A 16,795-nucleotide genomic window follows, 5' to 3' on the forward strand; every position below is an offset into this window, starting at 1 on the left:
TACGAAGTTATAATATACAAAGCTCTTAATGTACATCACTTATAAACCAGATTAAAATAATTAATTTTATTACAGACATATTCATGTTATCAAAAGATTTTGTTGATATGTAAGCAAAGATAATAAAAGTATGTATTTAAGTAAGAGAATTCTCTGAGTCATTTATTACATTATTGGAAATTTTTTTCCACTTAGCTGAAAACAACAACAACATCCCTTTTGAGTTCATGTCACCTGCATCGAATAGTTGGGTCATATGAGAAAATGTTCCCTCTTACAGCACTCCCAACATGGAAATTAATGTTTTCCTTCTTTGCCTTAACTGTATTTAAAAATTGAGCTTCTTCTTCTTCTAAGAGGAACCCTGGAAGACTCATGCTAGATTAAAAATTAAAATACTAGACTAAAATATTAAAATGTGAAATACATTTCATTTTATCTTTAATTTTAATTAATAATAATAAATTTAAAGTTTATGTTAGTGTAACTAGAACTGTAGCTCAATCAAGATTCATAAACTGATTTAATGAATGGTAACTCCTTTGTAAACTATTTAAAGATAATAAACATATAATTTAAACAAAATTGTGTTAGTGTAATTTGAATTATACTTTTGAGAGACTTTATCCACCTTGGAGCCCAAAAGTGCATAAATGTTTACAGGTGCATAGTAAATGAGAAGGATATAAGAAATCATGACCTTGCACCAAAAACCAAAAAGTAAAAGAATTTTGATGCAATTGTTAGATAGTATAAAACATGTTTTCTTATGACTAAAATTTAACATTAGACGTGAACTAAAACTGTAATTCCAACTTTCCTTCAAGATTTGCATTACAAACTCACTATACTAAAATATCTAAAGCCTAAGGGTATTTGAAATTGTCACTGTGTAGTGTGAAATTTTATAAAGGCATAACTATTATGAAAGCTATCAACAAAAGGTTTTAGTTACTCTCATGTTGATAAAGACCAAAAGCATGTTTAAGAAATGTGAAACTGAGCTGGGAATATGGCCTAGTGGTAGGATACTTGCATTGCATACATGAAGCCCTGGGTTCGATTCCTCAGTACCACATATATAGAAAAAGCCAGAAGTGGCGCTGTGGCTCAGCGGTAGAGCTCTAGCCTTAAGCAAAAGGAAGCCAGGGACAGTGCTCAGGCCCTGGGTTCAAGGCTCAGGACCGGCCAAAAAAAAAAAGAAGAAAGAAAAAAGAAATGTGGAACTTAATGACATTAAGGGCAAATACTTACTTATAAATCATCTATTACATAGACATTCTATCATGACAAAGAGTGACATCATTTTTATTTTTCATTTTTATTATTTGCTAGTCCTGGGGCTTGGGACTCAGGGGCTGAGCACTGTCCTTGAGCTTCTTTTGCTGAAGGCTAGCACTCTACCTCTTGAGCCACAGCATCACTTTTGGCACTTTTTCTGTTTATGTGGTACTGAGGAATGGAACTCAGGGCTTCGTGCATGCTAGGCAAGCATTTTACCACTAAGCCACATTCCCAACCCCTGCAATCATATTTTTATAATACATCTGTGGAGAAGTTTGATGCAGAATCATTAAATTTACTATCACACTCAAGACAACCTGCCCATATTTTCAATTTAATTGACCTGATAAAATATTATACCAACAAAATTAATATCGTGCTCACCTTATTAACTTAGCTTACTAGAACTTTTTTGATACTGAGGTTAGACACAGTCTCCCACATGATAGGTAGATTATCTATCTACTATGCCAGCAGCCTATTTACTTTAAAAAAATTATTATAATGGCGATGTACAGAGGGGTTGCAGTTACATAAGTCAGGTAATGAGTACATTTCTTTTTTTTTTTTTTTTTTTGCCAGTCCTGGGCCTTGGACTCAGGGCCTGAGCACTGTCCCTGGCTTCTTTTTGCCCAAGGCTACCTATCTGCTACTTGAGCCACAGCGCCACTTCTGGCCATTTTCTATATATGTGGTGCTGGGGAATCGAACCCTGGGCTTCATGTATAGGAGGCAAGCACTCTGGCTTTATTCCCAGCCGAGTACATTTCTTTTTTAAGTGTCACCCGCCTCATTTTTTCCCAGATTTTCCCCTCCCAGCCCCTTCCCCTGCAAGATGCATGGGTGATTTCCAACATATTGTCTATTGAGTATCGCTGCTATATTAATTCACCCTTCCCCATCCTCCCTTTCCCCTCACCAAATAAGATAAAGTTACATACAAGATAAAGGATATAGGAATCAAAAACAGAGTTTCTGGTGTTTTGTTTTGTTGCCAATGGGGTTTGAAATCAGATTTTCTAGGTAGGCTTTTAATCCCTGAACTACTCTACCAGCCCAACAGGAAGTATAAATTTTATGATTAACACCAGTGGTGCTTACCTGTAATTCTAGCTAGTCAGGAGGCTGAGATCTGAGGATCCTAAGTCAAAGACACTTATCTCCAATTAGCCAATAAACAACAGTGGAGGTATGACTCAAGTGGTAAAGTGTTAGATTTACGTGAAAGGCTGAGCGCAAAGTCCTGAGTTCAAGCCTCAATAACAGGACATACACACCAGCTATACTAGCAAAAGTTACAGTCAGATTTCTTATTTATTTAATTAATGGAGTGAATATAATAAGTGAATATAATTTATAAAGGTTTGATTATAAAATAATTATTATAGTCACTTTCTAAAACATTCCACTTTCTAAAAGACTGCAAAGAATAACCTACTAATACTAAATAAACAACATCCAGAAAACTAAGATCTATCGAAGAATTATTTCAAGGCAAAGCAACAAAACAACAAAAGACAATACCTCCAACAGTTGACTGTACTTCTTCTGCTTTTGGAACAAAAATTCTGATTACACTTGTGTTTATATAAATCAGAGGTAAATTATGTGAAGTCAGTGAATGAGTCCTCATGGGGTGACCAGAAGATTTTCTTTTCTCTTTTTGGGTCCTTGGTAGTTTGGCTTGAAATATACTTGCAATGGCATTTAATAAAGGAAAACAAAGGACAATATCAAAGGCTTGCGCTGAAAGAAGAATTTCATGAAGAAAATGAGGAGAACCATCTGTCAAACCTTCAGACAACTTATGAAAACTTCTTCGCTCATTTCTTGATATTAACTTATGGCGGACATTTTTTGTTACAGCTTTTGTATATGTCAAAGATAAAAATCCATGCTGCTGATGAGTACCATCTAGAAGTTTTGTAGTTGTCTGTTGAAGAAAATAGAAATTGCAATAGACAATTCTTTTTAAAAGAGGAAGTAAGTATTCAAAAGTAGAACAGTTACTTTAATATTTTAATCTTACAATCCTACTCAATCTCCACTCTTTTTTTCCTTGCAGTACAGGAGATTGAACCCAAGACCTGGCATATAGTAAATGAGTGCTTTGTTTCTTGAGCGGCACTACCAGGCCTACTGGAATTTTGTTTCTGAGCTAATCGCTCCCTAATTTTGCCTGACCTTGCCTGACTTGTGATAATTCTACCTCTGTAGTATCTGGGATTACAGATGTATTTTTACCATGTCTGGCTCCATCCTATACTTCTTAAGGTATATGTGACTGATCAATTCAGTAGATATAGAAAAAACTTGTGACCATTAGAATAACCTGACAGGAATGCTCTTGTAAAGAAAATTTCAGGTCAACTTAGTGATAGGATTCTACTGTACCAATTACCCAATATTAAATTAAGAGTAGAATGGACACTTACCATTCCCACCCCAACATCCCAATTCCTGAAAAATGTTTTATATTTATTAGGATATAATAAGTGATGTTTTGAAAGTAACTGAACTGGAAAAAAAAAGAAAAACAGTAACATATATTCAGATCAACTGGGGGAAAGTACCTAAGAAGTAATAAAGCCACAATAATTTTAAGCATATAATTCCATCACTACTAAACTCCCTTTTCTTCTACTTCCATTCTCTCATGTTGAAGTGTAAAACCAATGTCAGAGTAACCAAAGGACAGAGTGAGGGAAAAGGTATGCATCTCAGCTATCAATGTTAATTTTTCTTTACATATGGACTTCACAATGAAGGAACATTAAGGGAAAAAAAACCTTATTAAAAGATCACTGTGTCAGGGACAGGAATGTGGCTTAGTGCTTTGTCTAGCATGCATGAAGCCCTGGATTTGATTCCTCAGTACCACATTAACAAACAAAAAAGCCAGAAGTGGCACTGTGGCTCAAGTGGTACAGTGCTAGCCTGAGCAAAAGAAGCTCAGGGACAGTGCCCAGACTCTGAGTTCAAGCCCCAAGACATGCAAAAAAAAAAATATATATATATATATATACATACATACAAACACATATATATACAAATTACATATATAGATATATATATCATTGTTTCTTTTTCAAGTTAATGATTTGACCATTAAGTCTTTGCAATAGAATAAATTTTTCCTTAATGATTTACTCTCCAAATCCTTTTCATTATTTCTAATTTCATACTTTTTCTGGGCTCTCATTTAACTTTCATTTTGCTCTCTATACATGAAGCAAAAAGAATCAAAGTAAAGCAAGAAACATTACTACCATCATTACAATCATGTTGCTAGTTAGCAGGCAACAGCAGATGGAGGATAACTGTGGTATGGCCCCAGTTATGAGGCCATAGTAATGCCTCCCTTCCAAGTGTCTAAACTACATTATAGGAAGAGGTACTAGTCACCAATAGCCTAAATAACCCAAATACTTATGAATAATAACATTTGAAAATTGCAAACAGTACAAAAGGTGCATCAAATGTATGAATCTTTCCATATGTTAGATATAAGACTTGAAAAATAAGTTATATAAAGGGAAGATTTAAACAGCTGCATCACTAACTCCTTTAATCTAAGGGAAGAAATAAACCTAGATGGTTGAGAGTGTACAAATTGTTACTTTTCATACAGCAATAATCTTTTCTCTGCTATTTAAAATGAAAGGATTAAAACGCTGATAAATGAAGTTTAACAAAATGAATTTGAGTTTTAAAATTTATAAGAAACCATAAAGAAATTTCTAAAGGAATTGACAATGAATTATGTTTTTTCCCCTTAGACATTTAGAACGTTTCTCAGTTTCTAATAACATCAAAAAAATTAGCCTGAACAGAACTCACATTGATAGAAAAGACATATTTCAGAGACATATTTTTCTAGTGCAAAAGAGAGACTGCTAGGAAAAGTCCAACATCAATCAGAAAATTAGTGAAGCTATTAAACAAGTAACTCATTAAACATTAAAAGTAAAAAGAAAATAATTTACAATATTTTATCATGTTAAAATATATGTTTTAAATCTTTTCAAGGTATAAATAAGAACTAGGTAATTGGGATGTTGTAAAATAGTAATGTATCTAGTGATATAATTATTTTTTCATTACATTAAGATTATCTGCTCTTAATATTGAATATTTTCATGCTTTTTATTAACTTTAAATATCACTTAAAATGCTTACTTTAAGAACATATTCACTTGTGTTTTACCACAAGAAAATGTTGGCTTTATACTTCTAAATGATGTTATATAGTTTTCTATCAATAAATAACATAAGTACTGATTTGTGCAGATATAAGAAAGCATCTATTAAGATCCTGAATTAGTTGCAAGAAGACAATGGCATAATACAAAAATAATAATAATAAAGCAATCTCAGCAAGAATCACAAAGGGAATGACAAATGCAGTCATCAGTCAACTCTTGATCATTCAATATGTGTCCAATTTTGAAAATATAATATTCAACATCTGTGATTTTCTTACAGTGATGGTTAAATTGATCGTTGTTTATAAATACAAAATGGTATTAGTATTTACAATTGATTCAAAAATAGATTGTAATGGAAAACCAATTTGTGATGTTAATAATACAATTTTTTTAGATCAATTTCCAAGTGAATGATAGGAAAGAAAATGATAACCAAGAGTTGACTCTGTGGATAGTACAATTCACTCTCTGGGTTCCTGTTAGGGGTGTTCTGTAGTATAATTTTAAAATGATTTCTTACAGAAGGAAAGATGCCAGAGCAATTACTGAAAGGGTCCTGCTTGCTGATGGGTCGAACCAACAAGGTGCGTCTGTTCAGCTTGTCAGTACAGGAAAGGAAGACACCTCCACATTGCCCCAAAGACCAACACTCTTTCCCAAGGCTTGAGGTGATGGACAGGAGCAAAGAAGGTGAAAAGACAAAAAGCAATAAAAGGCATAAGCAAAAAAAAAAAAATTGGATAGATTTTAATTCTGCTCACGTTTGTAGAGGCTTAGATCAGAGCCATTGCTACGTATGGCCCTTTGAATCACCATCTGCAAAAGTATTGTGAATAGAAGTAAAATAATAATAATAATAATTGTTTTTAGTGCCTATTAAGTTTATTTAATGGAAAAGCACAATGCCACATGAACTCATTCGTGAAGGCAAAAATTTCAAAAAGTCAATATAACAATACATTGAATATAAAGTTTCCTACCTTTATTTTTGATAGATTTACTTAACTGCTATAAAGGAAGATGGTTACAAAACATGAGCAGATTAAAAGTAGCTTTAAATTTATAACAAATTGTGGAAGAAGTAAAAAGAATTTATATGCTGTGGTCTAATTCTTTCTTTTAACCAATAGTCCTATTAGTGAAACAACAAAGACAAACAATTTTAAGTGTATTTTTAAAAATCATAATTACTAAATGAGTCTCACCACAGGTTTTTCTTTGCACTGTAGAAATACTCCTTCAAAATGTCCTGACTGCCAACCTTCCCCTGGCCTGGAAAACATAAGTTTACCTTATCTGTTCTCTTCAGTTTCTCCAAGTTAAAAAAATGAGCACAAACAACTATCCAATACTTCTATGTTTATAATGCTCTACTAAACTAAAACATGGATGAAACAATGCAATGGATAGGATTACTCACATTAGCACCACTGAGTGATAGGTCTGCATAGAAGCATTTCCCCTAATCCTAAACTATAAATGTATGTAGTTAGTTGATCATTTCTATCAACTATTTCTACTCATTCACAAGCTCTTATTTAACATACATAAAGTAGAATTTATGTCTATTTTTACACACTAAATCCAGTGTGCTTACTACAGAGTTTGATACATAATGGACACTCAAACTAAAAATTAACTATTTAAACCTTTATTTATCCTAACTCATAACTTTAAACTTCAGTCCTAATGTTGTATTATATCACTTGAAAAGATCATGTTGCTATAGATAACTATCACAGGAAAGAGATCCAGGAGATAATCATCAAATTCAATTGCTATTCTCTGTTTCTATGACAAAAAAAATCATACTCAGTAATATAAGAGTACACATTTAGCAAAATATTTTCCAGGTAAAAATAGACATTTTCCAGCTTCAAAGACTTAAAATTATTGGTTTAAACAATGTGACATATGTGAAAACATTAAATTTAAATGGTTTCAAAGCAGAATTAGAAAATGTTTAGAAAAATGTTTTTAGATAATGTACAGAAAAATTTGGACCTGTTAGGCATGTAAAACTTGTTGAATAAACATCATGAATTCAGAAGAAAATACTTTAAGACTCGTCATAGATCTAATACTATGAAATAAAAAGGGATCTAATACTATGAAATAAAAAGGTAATTAAGAATTAGCTTAAAAATCAATTGTGAATTTTATGGTACATGAGTATACTTTAATTAAAAATAAAAAGTCAGGAATATTATGAAGTGAAAAATTAGAGAAAAAAGAATTTTTAATAATTGTTATTTACTATATATTTCATTATTTATTATATAGTATATAACATATTATATATGCTATATAATATATGTTTTGTTAAATATTATATACTTATTCATTATTATATATTTTTGTTTATTATTATTCCTGTATTTATTTTTTTATACTTATTTATTGTCAAAGTGATATACAAAGAGGTTACAGTTTCGTACATTAGGCCTTGGGTACATTTCTTGTACTGTTTGTCACCTCCTCCTTTTTTTTTTAATTTGGGAAATATAAATGACAAATTGTTTTGGAGTTTTGGGAAAATTATTTCTAAGATTTAGGTTTAGTATTATTATGCAAACAAATCATATTTGCATATAGTCTTACTCTTGGCGGAAGTTTATTAGGGAAGGAACACTGCCATTCTAGGAATATCAACATGTATCTGAATAGCCTATAATAAAACAAGAGTTGTCCAAGTGCTAAAGGATGTGAGCAGTTGTTCCATCTTAGTGTAGATTGTATAGGAAATGAATGGAAGTACACAATAAAACCCAGAGTAGTTAAATAAGTTCTAAACATGTAAGAAAATATATAACACATATAATAAGTTATGGCAAGTTATCTAGCTTATTTCATTTAGTATGGAAAAGTAATTTATTTAGATACATGTCCTCTTATAAAACAAAATATTATTATACCCCATAAATGAATAGTAAGTAAAAATTAACAATTTTTCTGTTAATAACCCCCTTTAAAAATAAAGTAATAAAAATGGCCAAACTTAGATAGAAAAATTCTGAGTTACTTTGCTCAAAGAATATATTTTTCGGTATTCATTATTTACCTGCTTCTATAGTGGTCAATATTGAAACTCTCTATTTTACATTTCACTTTGGTATATACATCCTGCACATCTATGGAAGCACTGAGATCTTCTAATTCACTGACCATACAAACCTCTGCAAGGAGAAGAAAACACCATACATAAACTCTCATAATCAATAGCAAACTCATTTTGCATTTCACATTGGCATACACATCCCTTGATATCTACAAAGGCAAGAGACTACATGTTTCTAAACTCATAAGCAAATTATCAAAATAAACCTTAAAATTAAGATGAGACATTTATTTCAACACAGGAAAAAGCCAGTCAGTGTTTAAGGTGCTAAATCTTACATCAGTCAAGGATCTTACAATATTATCAGTGACAATGGTATAATTACCCCATGGTCATTAGTATACCTTTTAATACAGTGAGCAAAATTGAATTATAAAATGAAAGAAAATATGTACTCATAAACCTTAAATGGTGATAAGTCATTCTGGTAGCATCATAACAAGAAACTTGAATTATGCATAATGATGTGTTGGGGAAATTATAAATGGCAATAAACAAAAAAGTTATTATAATGTTGTGTTTATATCTGATCATTTCAGTAGAAAAGAAAAGTACTCCCATACCTGTGTTTCTCTGTTCAGGGTCTGGAGCAAAGAGCTTTATGGTAATTTTGGGGAGCACCCATTGCATCCAGAGACTAACACGTCCACTGGATCCCCCAATGTTACTAGTAGTTTGTTCCAAGGTAACAGAATCAGAGAATGGCGAATCATCACCTGCTTGAATAGAATCTCCCTGAGGCAAAAAGAAGATGAGGATAAGATGTGCAACTCAAGAAAAAGTAACTAAAATAAAACTTACAATTGTAAATATTTTAACTTTCCACATTATATGTTAATAATTATATAAGACAAAAGGCTAACTACTCAAATGGTTTATATAGTTACAATGCATATATCTGATATTCAGTTTTTTCTAAAGTCCAAAACACTTTGAATAACTTAGAATATATTCTAATGATTACTTCCTTATAGAACAAGAATGTATAAACTACAGCCAAGGACAAAATTCAGCTGTCTTGGGAAAACTTTTAGAAAATCTGTTACATTCATTATTTACTATCCATGACTGCTTTTGAACACAGTCAGATAGCTAGCACAGTAGCTGTGGTACATAAAGGCTACAATTTTTACTGTCTTATACAGAAAAAAATATTTATTTCCAATATAAAGTATTTGTGAATGAATATGGAATAACTATAGCAAAATTATTAGTACAGTATAAAAATATTAATCATGGCTTGCATATTTTAATATAAGGAAAAGAGACATTAATATTAACCATGTTTGATGTTTAGTAAAATGTTCCATGATTAAAACTTAGAGGAATAATGTATGAATTCAGCTGAGTCAATAAATATAGAATGCAAGATGTATAAGGTACTAATTTAGTGCTAACAAACTTGGTGTCAAAGGTTTTTTGGTCTTTTTGATAGCTCTTAGTAGCCCAGAGTAAAATAAATCATTTTAGTTATAGTTAAAACTGCACTTGAATAGCTTTAGTATCAAATGCAGGTTGACAGTGCTAGAGACAGTGATCATTCCTTGATGTGTTCAGATCTTTTTGTAATTAGCTATAAGCATTTAAATTTGTTTAATTACAAATTTTGCTATTCATTTATAACCTGAAAATAAAACATAGGAACCTAAATGCCAAAACTGCAGGACCAAATCAAATATAACAAAGGATGTCTTTGTAACATTAGTTACATATATTTAATTAAGCTTAGTGTAAGAACAGCATGATTTGGTAGGGTGAGACATCAGACATGTTGTGATAATTTAACTTCACAGTCCAATACCTTCTTTGTAATGTTGTTTTAATAATGATGTTTGTCTCTTACAATTAAGTTTAAATAATAACTTTATACTGAAGTGCAGAGACATACACACAAACAGATATAAAATTCAGTATTCCTGTTGTCTTTCTCATTCGATCACCTACAAACATTTCCATTTGGTATGTATTGTAGATCTCTAATGGTTCCCTAGTAGTTTTTCTTTTGATTAAATATTTTTATTGGGCTGGGAATGTGGCTTAGTGGTAGAGTGCTTGCCTACCATGCATGAAGCCCTGGGTTCGATTCCTCAGTACCACATATACAGAAAAAAAAAAAAAAAAAGCCAGAAGTGGCACTGTGGCTCAAATGGTAGAGTACTAGCCTTCAGCAAAAGAAGCTCAAGGACAGTGCCCAATTTGTGAGTCCAAGCCCCAAGGCTAACAAAAATATATTTTTTGTTATCTTTAATTAGCTGTACACAGGAGTTGCCATTCAAAAAGATCCCTGGTGTTGTAAGTATCACAAACAAAATGTTCTTTGCTAAGCATTTATAAACAGTAAGCCAGTATGAAGCTATTATTGTGGTGTTAGTGTTTTTGTTTTGTTTTGATAGAGGGTCTCACTATATAGTCCAAGGTAGTCTTTAATTCTTGATCTTCATGCTCAGTCTTCCAAACACTAGCATTACAGATATGTGCCATCCCTTGTTAGACATCAGCATATAACATGTTTCCAATCAGAAAAAAATTCTGAGCCCCCAAAAAGAAAAAGGACAAAATGGAGATTTCCAAAGAATGGCATTTATGTTTATTATAGGCACATGTGACATAAAGAAAGTACTAGTGTGCTGGAATTTACTGTGCCAGAATATTAGCTAAGCCATGTGTGGCAGTGCATGTCTAGAATCCCAGTCTTTAGGAGACACAAGCAGCAGAATATATAATTCAAGGCTAGATTGGGCTATGAGACTATAATCAAAACACAGAATAAGAAGTGAGGGAGGAAAATGGATGAGGAACAGAGGGACGGAAGGAATGAGAGAGATAGAGAACAACAAATACTACATTCATTTCTTGTCCCAATTACACCAGCAAAGCAAATAGCTTGACCTTTGTTGATGTTTCACATAAATGCTTCTGTAAAGTAAGTAGTCTTCTAAATCTGCTACAACTGAAATTGCTAGAACTTGAGAATATTAAAAAAAAGTTTGGTTTGGCCACCAGTCTAAGGTAACATCTAATGAAAAATACAAAGTAATTTCTAGAAAATGAATCTATTTTTAAATGAAAGGAAGGTCTGAATATCTTCCTTTATAGATTCTCAGAGCAGAAGCATGAATAAATCATATTCTTCTTTCAGCAATTATAAGAATATATTCCAAGTATGGAAAACCTCAGGAAAAAACCCACATCTCATATCAACAAGACCTTTATTTTTAGTGCTACATAATAAAATGCTAAGAAATATGTGGTTTCATATTTAATAAACCCTCACAAAAATTTGTTTTGGATTTACAACATTTGGTGTGGTATGTTAAACATGCTTGTGCTCTCTTCCAAATCTATAGTAGAAATCAGGCCAGAAATGCAAATGAAGAACTATTTTCCCACACCTCCTTCTGCTTAGTTCTAAGATAAACATCTCATTCACTATTTTGTTGCAAATTGACAAAAATACTTGATATCTTTTCCTAGATGAATTTATCTTTGTTCATCAGGAAGAGCAAATATTGCATCCCTTCATTCTTGACCTGCTTAGAGGTCAGTGCTGGTCATAGTTTGACCACGTTTCATTTTCTCATCAAAATAACTCCAGCATTCTTGGTGAATGGCAAAATTTCCCCAAAGGCTAAACACTTCCACCACTGTTTGTGCTTAAATCAACAGTAACAAGTGGCCTGCCAGGACTTCGACTACCTTTGCTCTTGCTACTTCATTGCAAGGATAGGGAGGTGGGGGGGAGATGATTAACAGCTTTTAAGCTCAGTGCTCAAGTCTTTCTCAGTCTACCATGACAAAGATCAGTAAGCTGAAACGGTCTGTATGTGCAAGAAAATACAGTGCTCACAATCAACCTGTCAGCATGAAAAGAATTAACCATAAAATATAAATCAACTAGTAAACCATATAAATACTTCAATATAAAATAGATTTTATTTTTGAACCACAACAATAATGTTTATGGCATGAAAACTACTTTTTGAGTCAAAGGAATGTTAGAATATGCTGTTCAAAACTACATTTATTTCTGGTAAGTTGGCCACATTCAAAGAAATTTAAAAATATCTTTTACAAAAGTGATCACAAAAGCAACTATTTAGATAGCAAAATACATTTAAGATTTATGTTTTTCAAGTGCAGATTTTTAATTTGAAATCTATAAAACCGATAAGTACAATTTCAAAGTGGACTTCAATTGCATAATTAAAATGTGAAAGATTATCCCTAAATATTGTGAATATAACTATGTAAATAAAAACACTAAGTGAAATGTTTATTTCTAGAAAATATTTAAGATAATTACAAAACGTTCTTAAAATAATAAGTAAAAGTTTCAAGCAAAATCTATGATCTATATGGCTGTTTGAATGTAAATCTGAGGAACATTATGGGAGAGGCTATTTACTCTTAAACACAAAAGCTGGCAGCAGTTGAGATCTATTTCTCAGTTCAATACTAAGTTTAAAATAATAGTGAGGTTTTCAAAATTAATGTGTTATAAATAATTATGAACATTAAGAAAGGAATCAGTTCACACTGAGTTTTAACTAGGCTGCTAATAAGTAATTTTAATCTTGGAACAATAAACTATGTTAGTCAAGTAATCCTGATACTAAGCTTCTAAATATTTATAGGTTAATATAGAAATTTTTACATTAGGTAAAATGGTATTCTAAGCATTTCCTTAACATTTTTATAACCTCCTTTTCCTCCTTCCCTCTTACCCTTCTGTTTCCTTGTTTTACATTTTGCATGGTGTGTGTGTGTGTGTGTGTATGTGTGTGTGTGTGTGTGTGTGTGTGTGAAGAAAATAAGCAGGATCTATGTCGTCCAGGTGGCCTGAGAGTCTCTATATAGCCAGGCTACTCTTGAACACTTATTATTCTGCCTGTCTCCCAGGTACCAGAATTACAGGCAGACATATTCTCCTACATGTAGACTATGTCCTAAAACAGTTTTGACATTTCTCAAGCTTTAAATTTTTATTATGCTATTACTGTGAATAATCAAAGCATCATCAAGAACACTATACATACATACAAGTAAAATATTTTTTAAAACAAAAAGTCAAATGACTTGCCTAATGTCACCACTGAACTGTAGGGATTTAATTTCATCAAAACAACCACTTATAATAATTAGCCATTCGCAATAACTAGTCTTTCTAAATAATCTTGACCAATACTACTGAAAATTCAATAAGCCAAAAATATCATTTTGGTTATAATAATTCCCAGGCCTATAGATTGTGAATTCATCATATAAGGGAAGTATGTGATTTTGGGTATATTTTTGGGTGTGATTTGTTTTGTGGTTTTGAAAAGAAATAAAATATTAAGTGTTTCCAGTGGTGCTTTGTTAAAGGTTTAAGTTTGTTTAACAGTGTTTGTTAAAGGTTGCTGTAGTGTCACATTTACAAAATAATATAATAAACTAAAAAAAAGGCAGGATCTATCCCAGTAGGAGTAAAATGTTGACCTCATAATTTGAATATATTTTGGCAGGGCTGAAAAGCTTAATCTCATGTTGCCCAATTTTTCACAAAATATCTAACTACAAAATTGATAGAAAAGGGGTTCAAACCTAGTGACACCCTCTGGATTCTCTTAGAAAAGCAATCACAAAGGCTCTTGCAGTAAATATCTTCAAACCCTAAGAAAAAGATCATGCAGTACCACTGATGAGAAGTACAAAACACAAAATTACAGAACACATATAGAAGCAACCTTCTGTTTTTTTGTTTTGTTTTGTCGGTCATAGGGCTTGAACTCTGGGCCTGAGTACTGTCCCTGAGCTGTTCAGCCCCAGGCAAGTAAGTGCTCTATCACTTGAGCCACATCACCACTTGCAGCAGCAATGTTAGAAAAGAAAATAAGCAGTAGGCTTAAGACACTAAAGAAACAGAAATCCCAGATCTGATGAATAAAAATGTATATTAAACTAATTAAAACATGAAAACATTAATGTAGACTGTATTATAATCATTTACATAAAATATGTATAGTGATTTGATGAGCATGCACATCTCTATGCCGTACATTATGATGAGATTGAAATTAATCAGGGATACTCTAAAATAATTCGACATTCTCATATGGAATAATAAGAATCTACTCTGCATTGAGCTTAAAGTAATTTGTGGTTATCCTCTGGTAATAAAGATGATAGGTGATGGACAGTAGAAAGTTTATATGCGACAATCAGTTCAGAAGTTAAATAATATAATCCTTACTTAACACCTTTATTTATGAGTCATGGACTAAATACTTCTATATCTGACCTATAATGCATGACAATTTATTTCATGATAAAAGTAGCTTTAAAAGTACAACCAATATGATACAAAGCAAGTAAATAAATTCAGAGGTGTAAATCTAGCCAAGAAAGTGAAATTTGTCTACAGTGAAAAATACAAAATGTTGTAAAAAATTTTAAGTGACACACATAAATGTAAAAACATTCCATTTATATATTATGAAAGATAATATTTAGATAGTGATTTCTTGCTTAATGAAGAGAGTTTCACTTGAGGAAGATGAAAAATTCTGGATTGGATGGGATGGTTTTACAATAATGTTAAAGTGCTTATTACAGAATTACACTTACAAGTGTTTAATCTGCTGAATTTTATGTTGTGTATTGCTATAATTTGGATCTAGAGGCCTGTGTTAAAGGCTTAAAATGTAACAGTGCTGTGGAAGAGGTGGTGGTAGGAACTTTAAGAAATGTGGCATGGTGAGAAGTCTTCCAATCATTGTACCTGAAGGGAAGATTTGAGACTATAGCCCCTTCCTTCCTCTTTTTTCACCGTCCTCAAGAGGTAAGCAGTCTTGCTGTATACTTCCACTATAGCACATCCCCACTGGCCCCAAAAGAACAGGCCAACCATTGAAATGAAAGCTCCAAATTTATGAGTTAAAATAAACCTATTCCCTTCTTAGTTGTCTATCTGAGTATTTAATATCAGCAACTGAAAGCTGATTAACCAATGTATATTTAATCACAGTCAAATTTTAAGCACACACGGGGGGAGAGGGAAAGGGGGTGGGGGGAGGGGAGAATGAGGGAGGAGGTAACAAACAGTACAAATCTATCCAAGGCCTAACGTATGAAACTGTAACCTCTCTGTACATCACTTTGACAATAAATAAGGGAAAAATAAAAAAAACAACAAGCTAGTAATAGCCTCAACTGAACAAAAGTATCAAATACCGAGGAATAAATCTGGTATAAATCCATCAGGGCTGGGAATATGTCCTAGTGGTAGAATGCTTGCCTCATAAAGCAAAGAGAAAGCAAAGAAAGAGAAGCAAAATTTTACCAAATTTAAAAGGTAAAAATAAATAATGAATATATTGTATTCACCAGATATAGAATATTTAAATAAACTATACTTGTACTAACATAGTGAGGAGCATTAATATTATTCCAATTTTATAGTTGATGCAGGTTAGTCTCAGAGGATAAATACTGTGATCATAAGTGACAAAAGTAAAAGGCAAAGCCACCCAATTCCAGGTTCTCACCACAGTTTTAGTATACTTAAATCATGATGATTAAATACAAGTTGGAGTAGTCCCTACTTTGAGAGCCACTAACTTCAAATCATTGTTTCCAGTTTTGAATCTATAAAGTGAAAATATTCAACTAAAAAAACTTTGTGACAATCCCTTTTAACAATCTAGTTTTGTAAATGGACAGAACTAAGAAAGATATGTTTGTTTATGTAACAGGCTCTGCAAAACTACTATAGCAAGGAGGAAGCTAATTCTTAGTGCTGAGGAAAGAGACTCTAACAAAGAACAGGAAAGCAATAGTAAAGAGTTTAATCATTTTATCCAGGAGAAGAAAATACACCTTAGAGAAAATAAATTACTGACATTCGATATTTTTTTTGTTTGAAAGTTTCTAAGGAAACAAAACATGCTACTCTAATTTTCCTTTTCTCCCACCCCCTTTGGTATCTATATTTTCTGCCAAAACTTCAAAATGAACTTGAACACATCAGTGTGTTCAGCACATATTAAATTCTTATATAATTCTAGACCATCCGTGTTAGTATTAAGCAAGTCATAAAGACAGAAAATTCTAAGTCTTCTAAGTTAGAAATTCAGTATGTAATAAATGAGTATTGAATAAAATACTTTTAAGATACATGGATTTGTTTTCTTCCCTCTACTTTTTT

The 16,795-nt window shown here is 32.1% G+C and overlaps 1 protein-coding gene across 8 annotated transcripts in view; it reads right to left on the minus strand.

The window, feature by feature from the left end:
- The window catches only part of Vps13b (vacuolar protein sorting 13 homolog B), a 535,466-nt gene that overhangs the window by 264,115 nt on the left and 254,556 nt on the right, over positions 1 to 16,795 (minus strand). For 6 of the 8 annotated variants that reach the window (XM_048359303.1, XM_048359299.1, XM_048359300.1 and 3 more), the window contains exons 26-29: positions 9,174 to 9,345; positions 8,554 to 8,668; positions 6,013 to 6,154; positions 2,809 to 3,217 (exon numbers count right to left, since the gene is read on the minus strand). In XM_048359303.1, the coding sequence (XP_048215260.1) occupies positions 2,809 to 3,217; positions 6,013 to 6,154; positions 8,554 to 8,668; positions 9,174 to 9,345 (838 nt within the window). Of the gene's footprint in view, positions 1 to 2,808; positions 3,218 to 6,012; positions 6,155 to 6,697; positions 6,765 to 8,553; positions 8,669 to 9,173; positions 9,346 to 16,795 lie in introns of those variants that run through there. The other 2 variants (XM_048359305.1, XM_048359307.1) reach the window with 2 other exon arrangements.

Source organism: Perognathus longimembris, chromosome 12 (genome assembly GCF_023159225.1).
Source record: "Perognathus longimembris pacificus isolate PPM17 chromosome 12, ASM2315922v1, whole genome shotgun sequence".
Taxonomy (NCBI): Eukaryota; Metazoa; Chordata; class Mammalia; order Rodentia; family Heteromyidae; genus Perognathus; species Perognathus longimembris.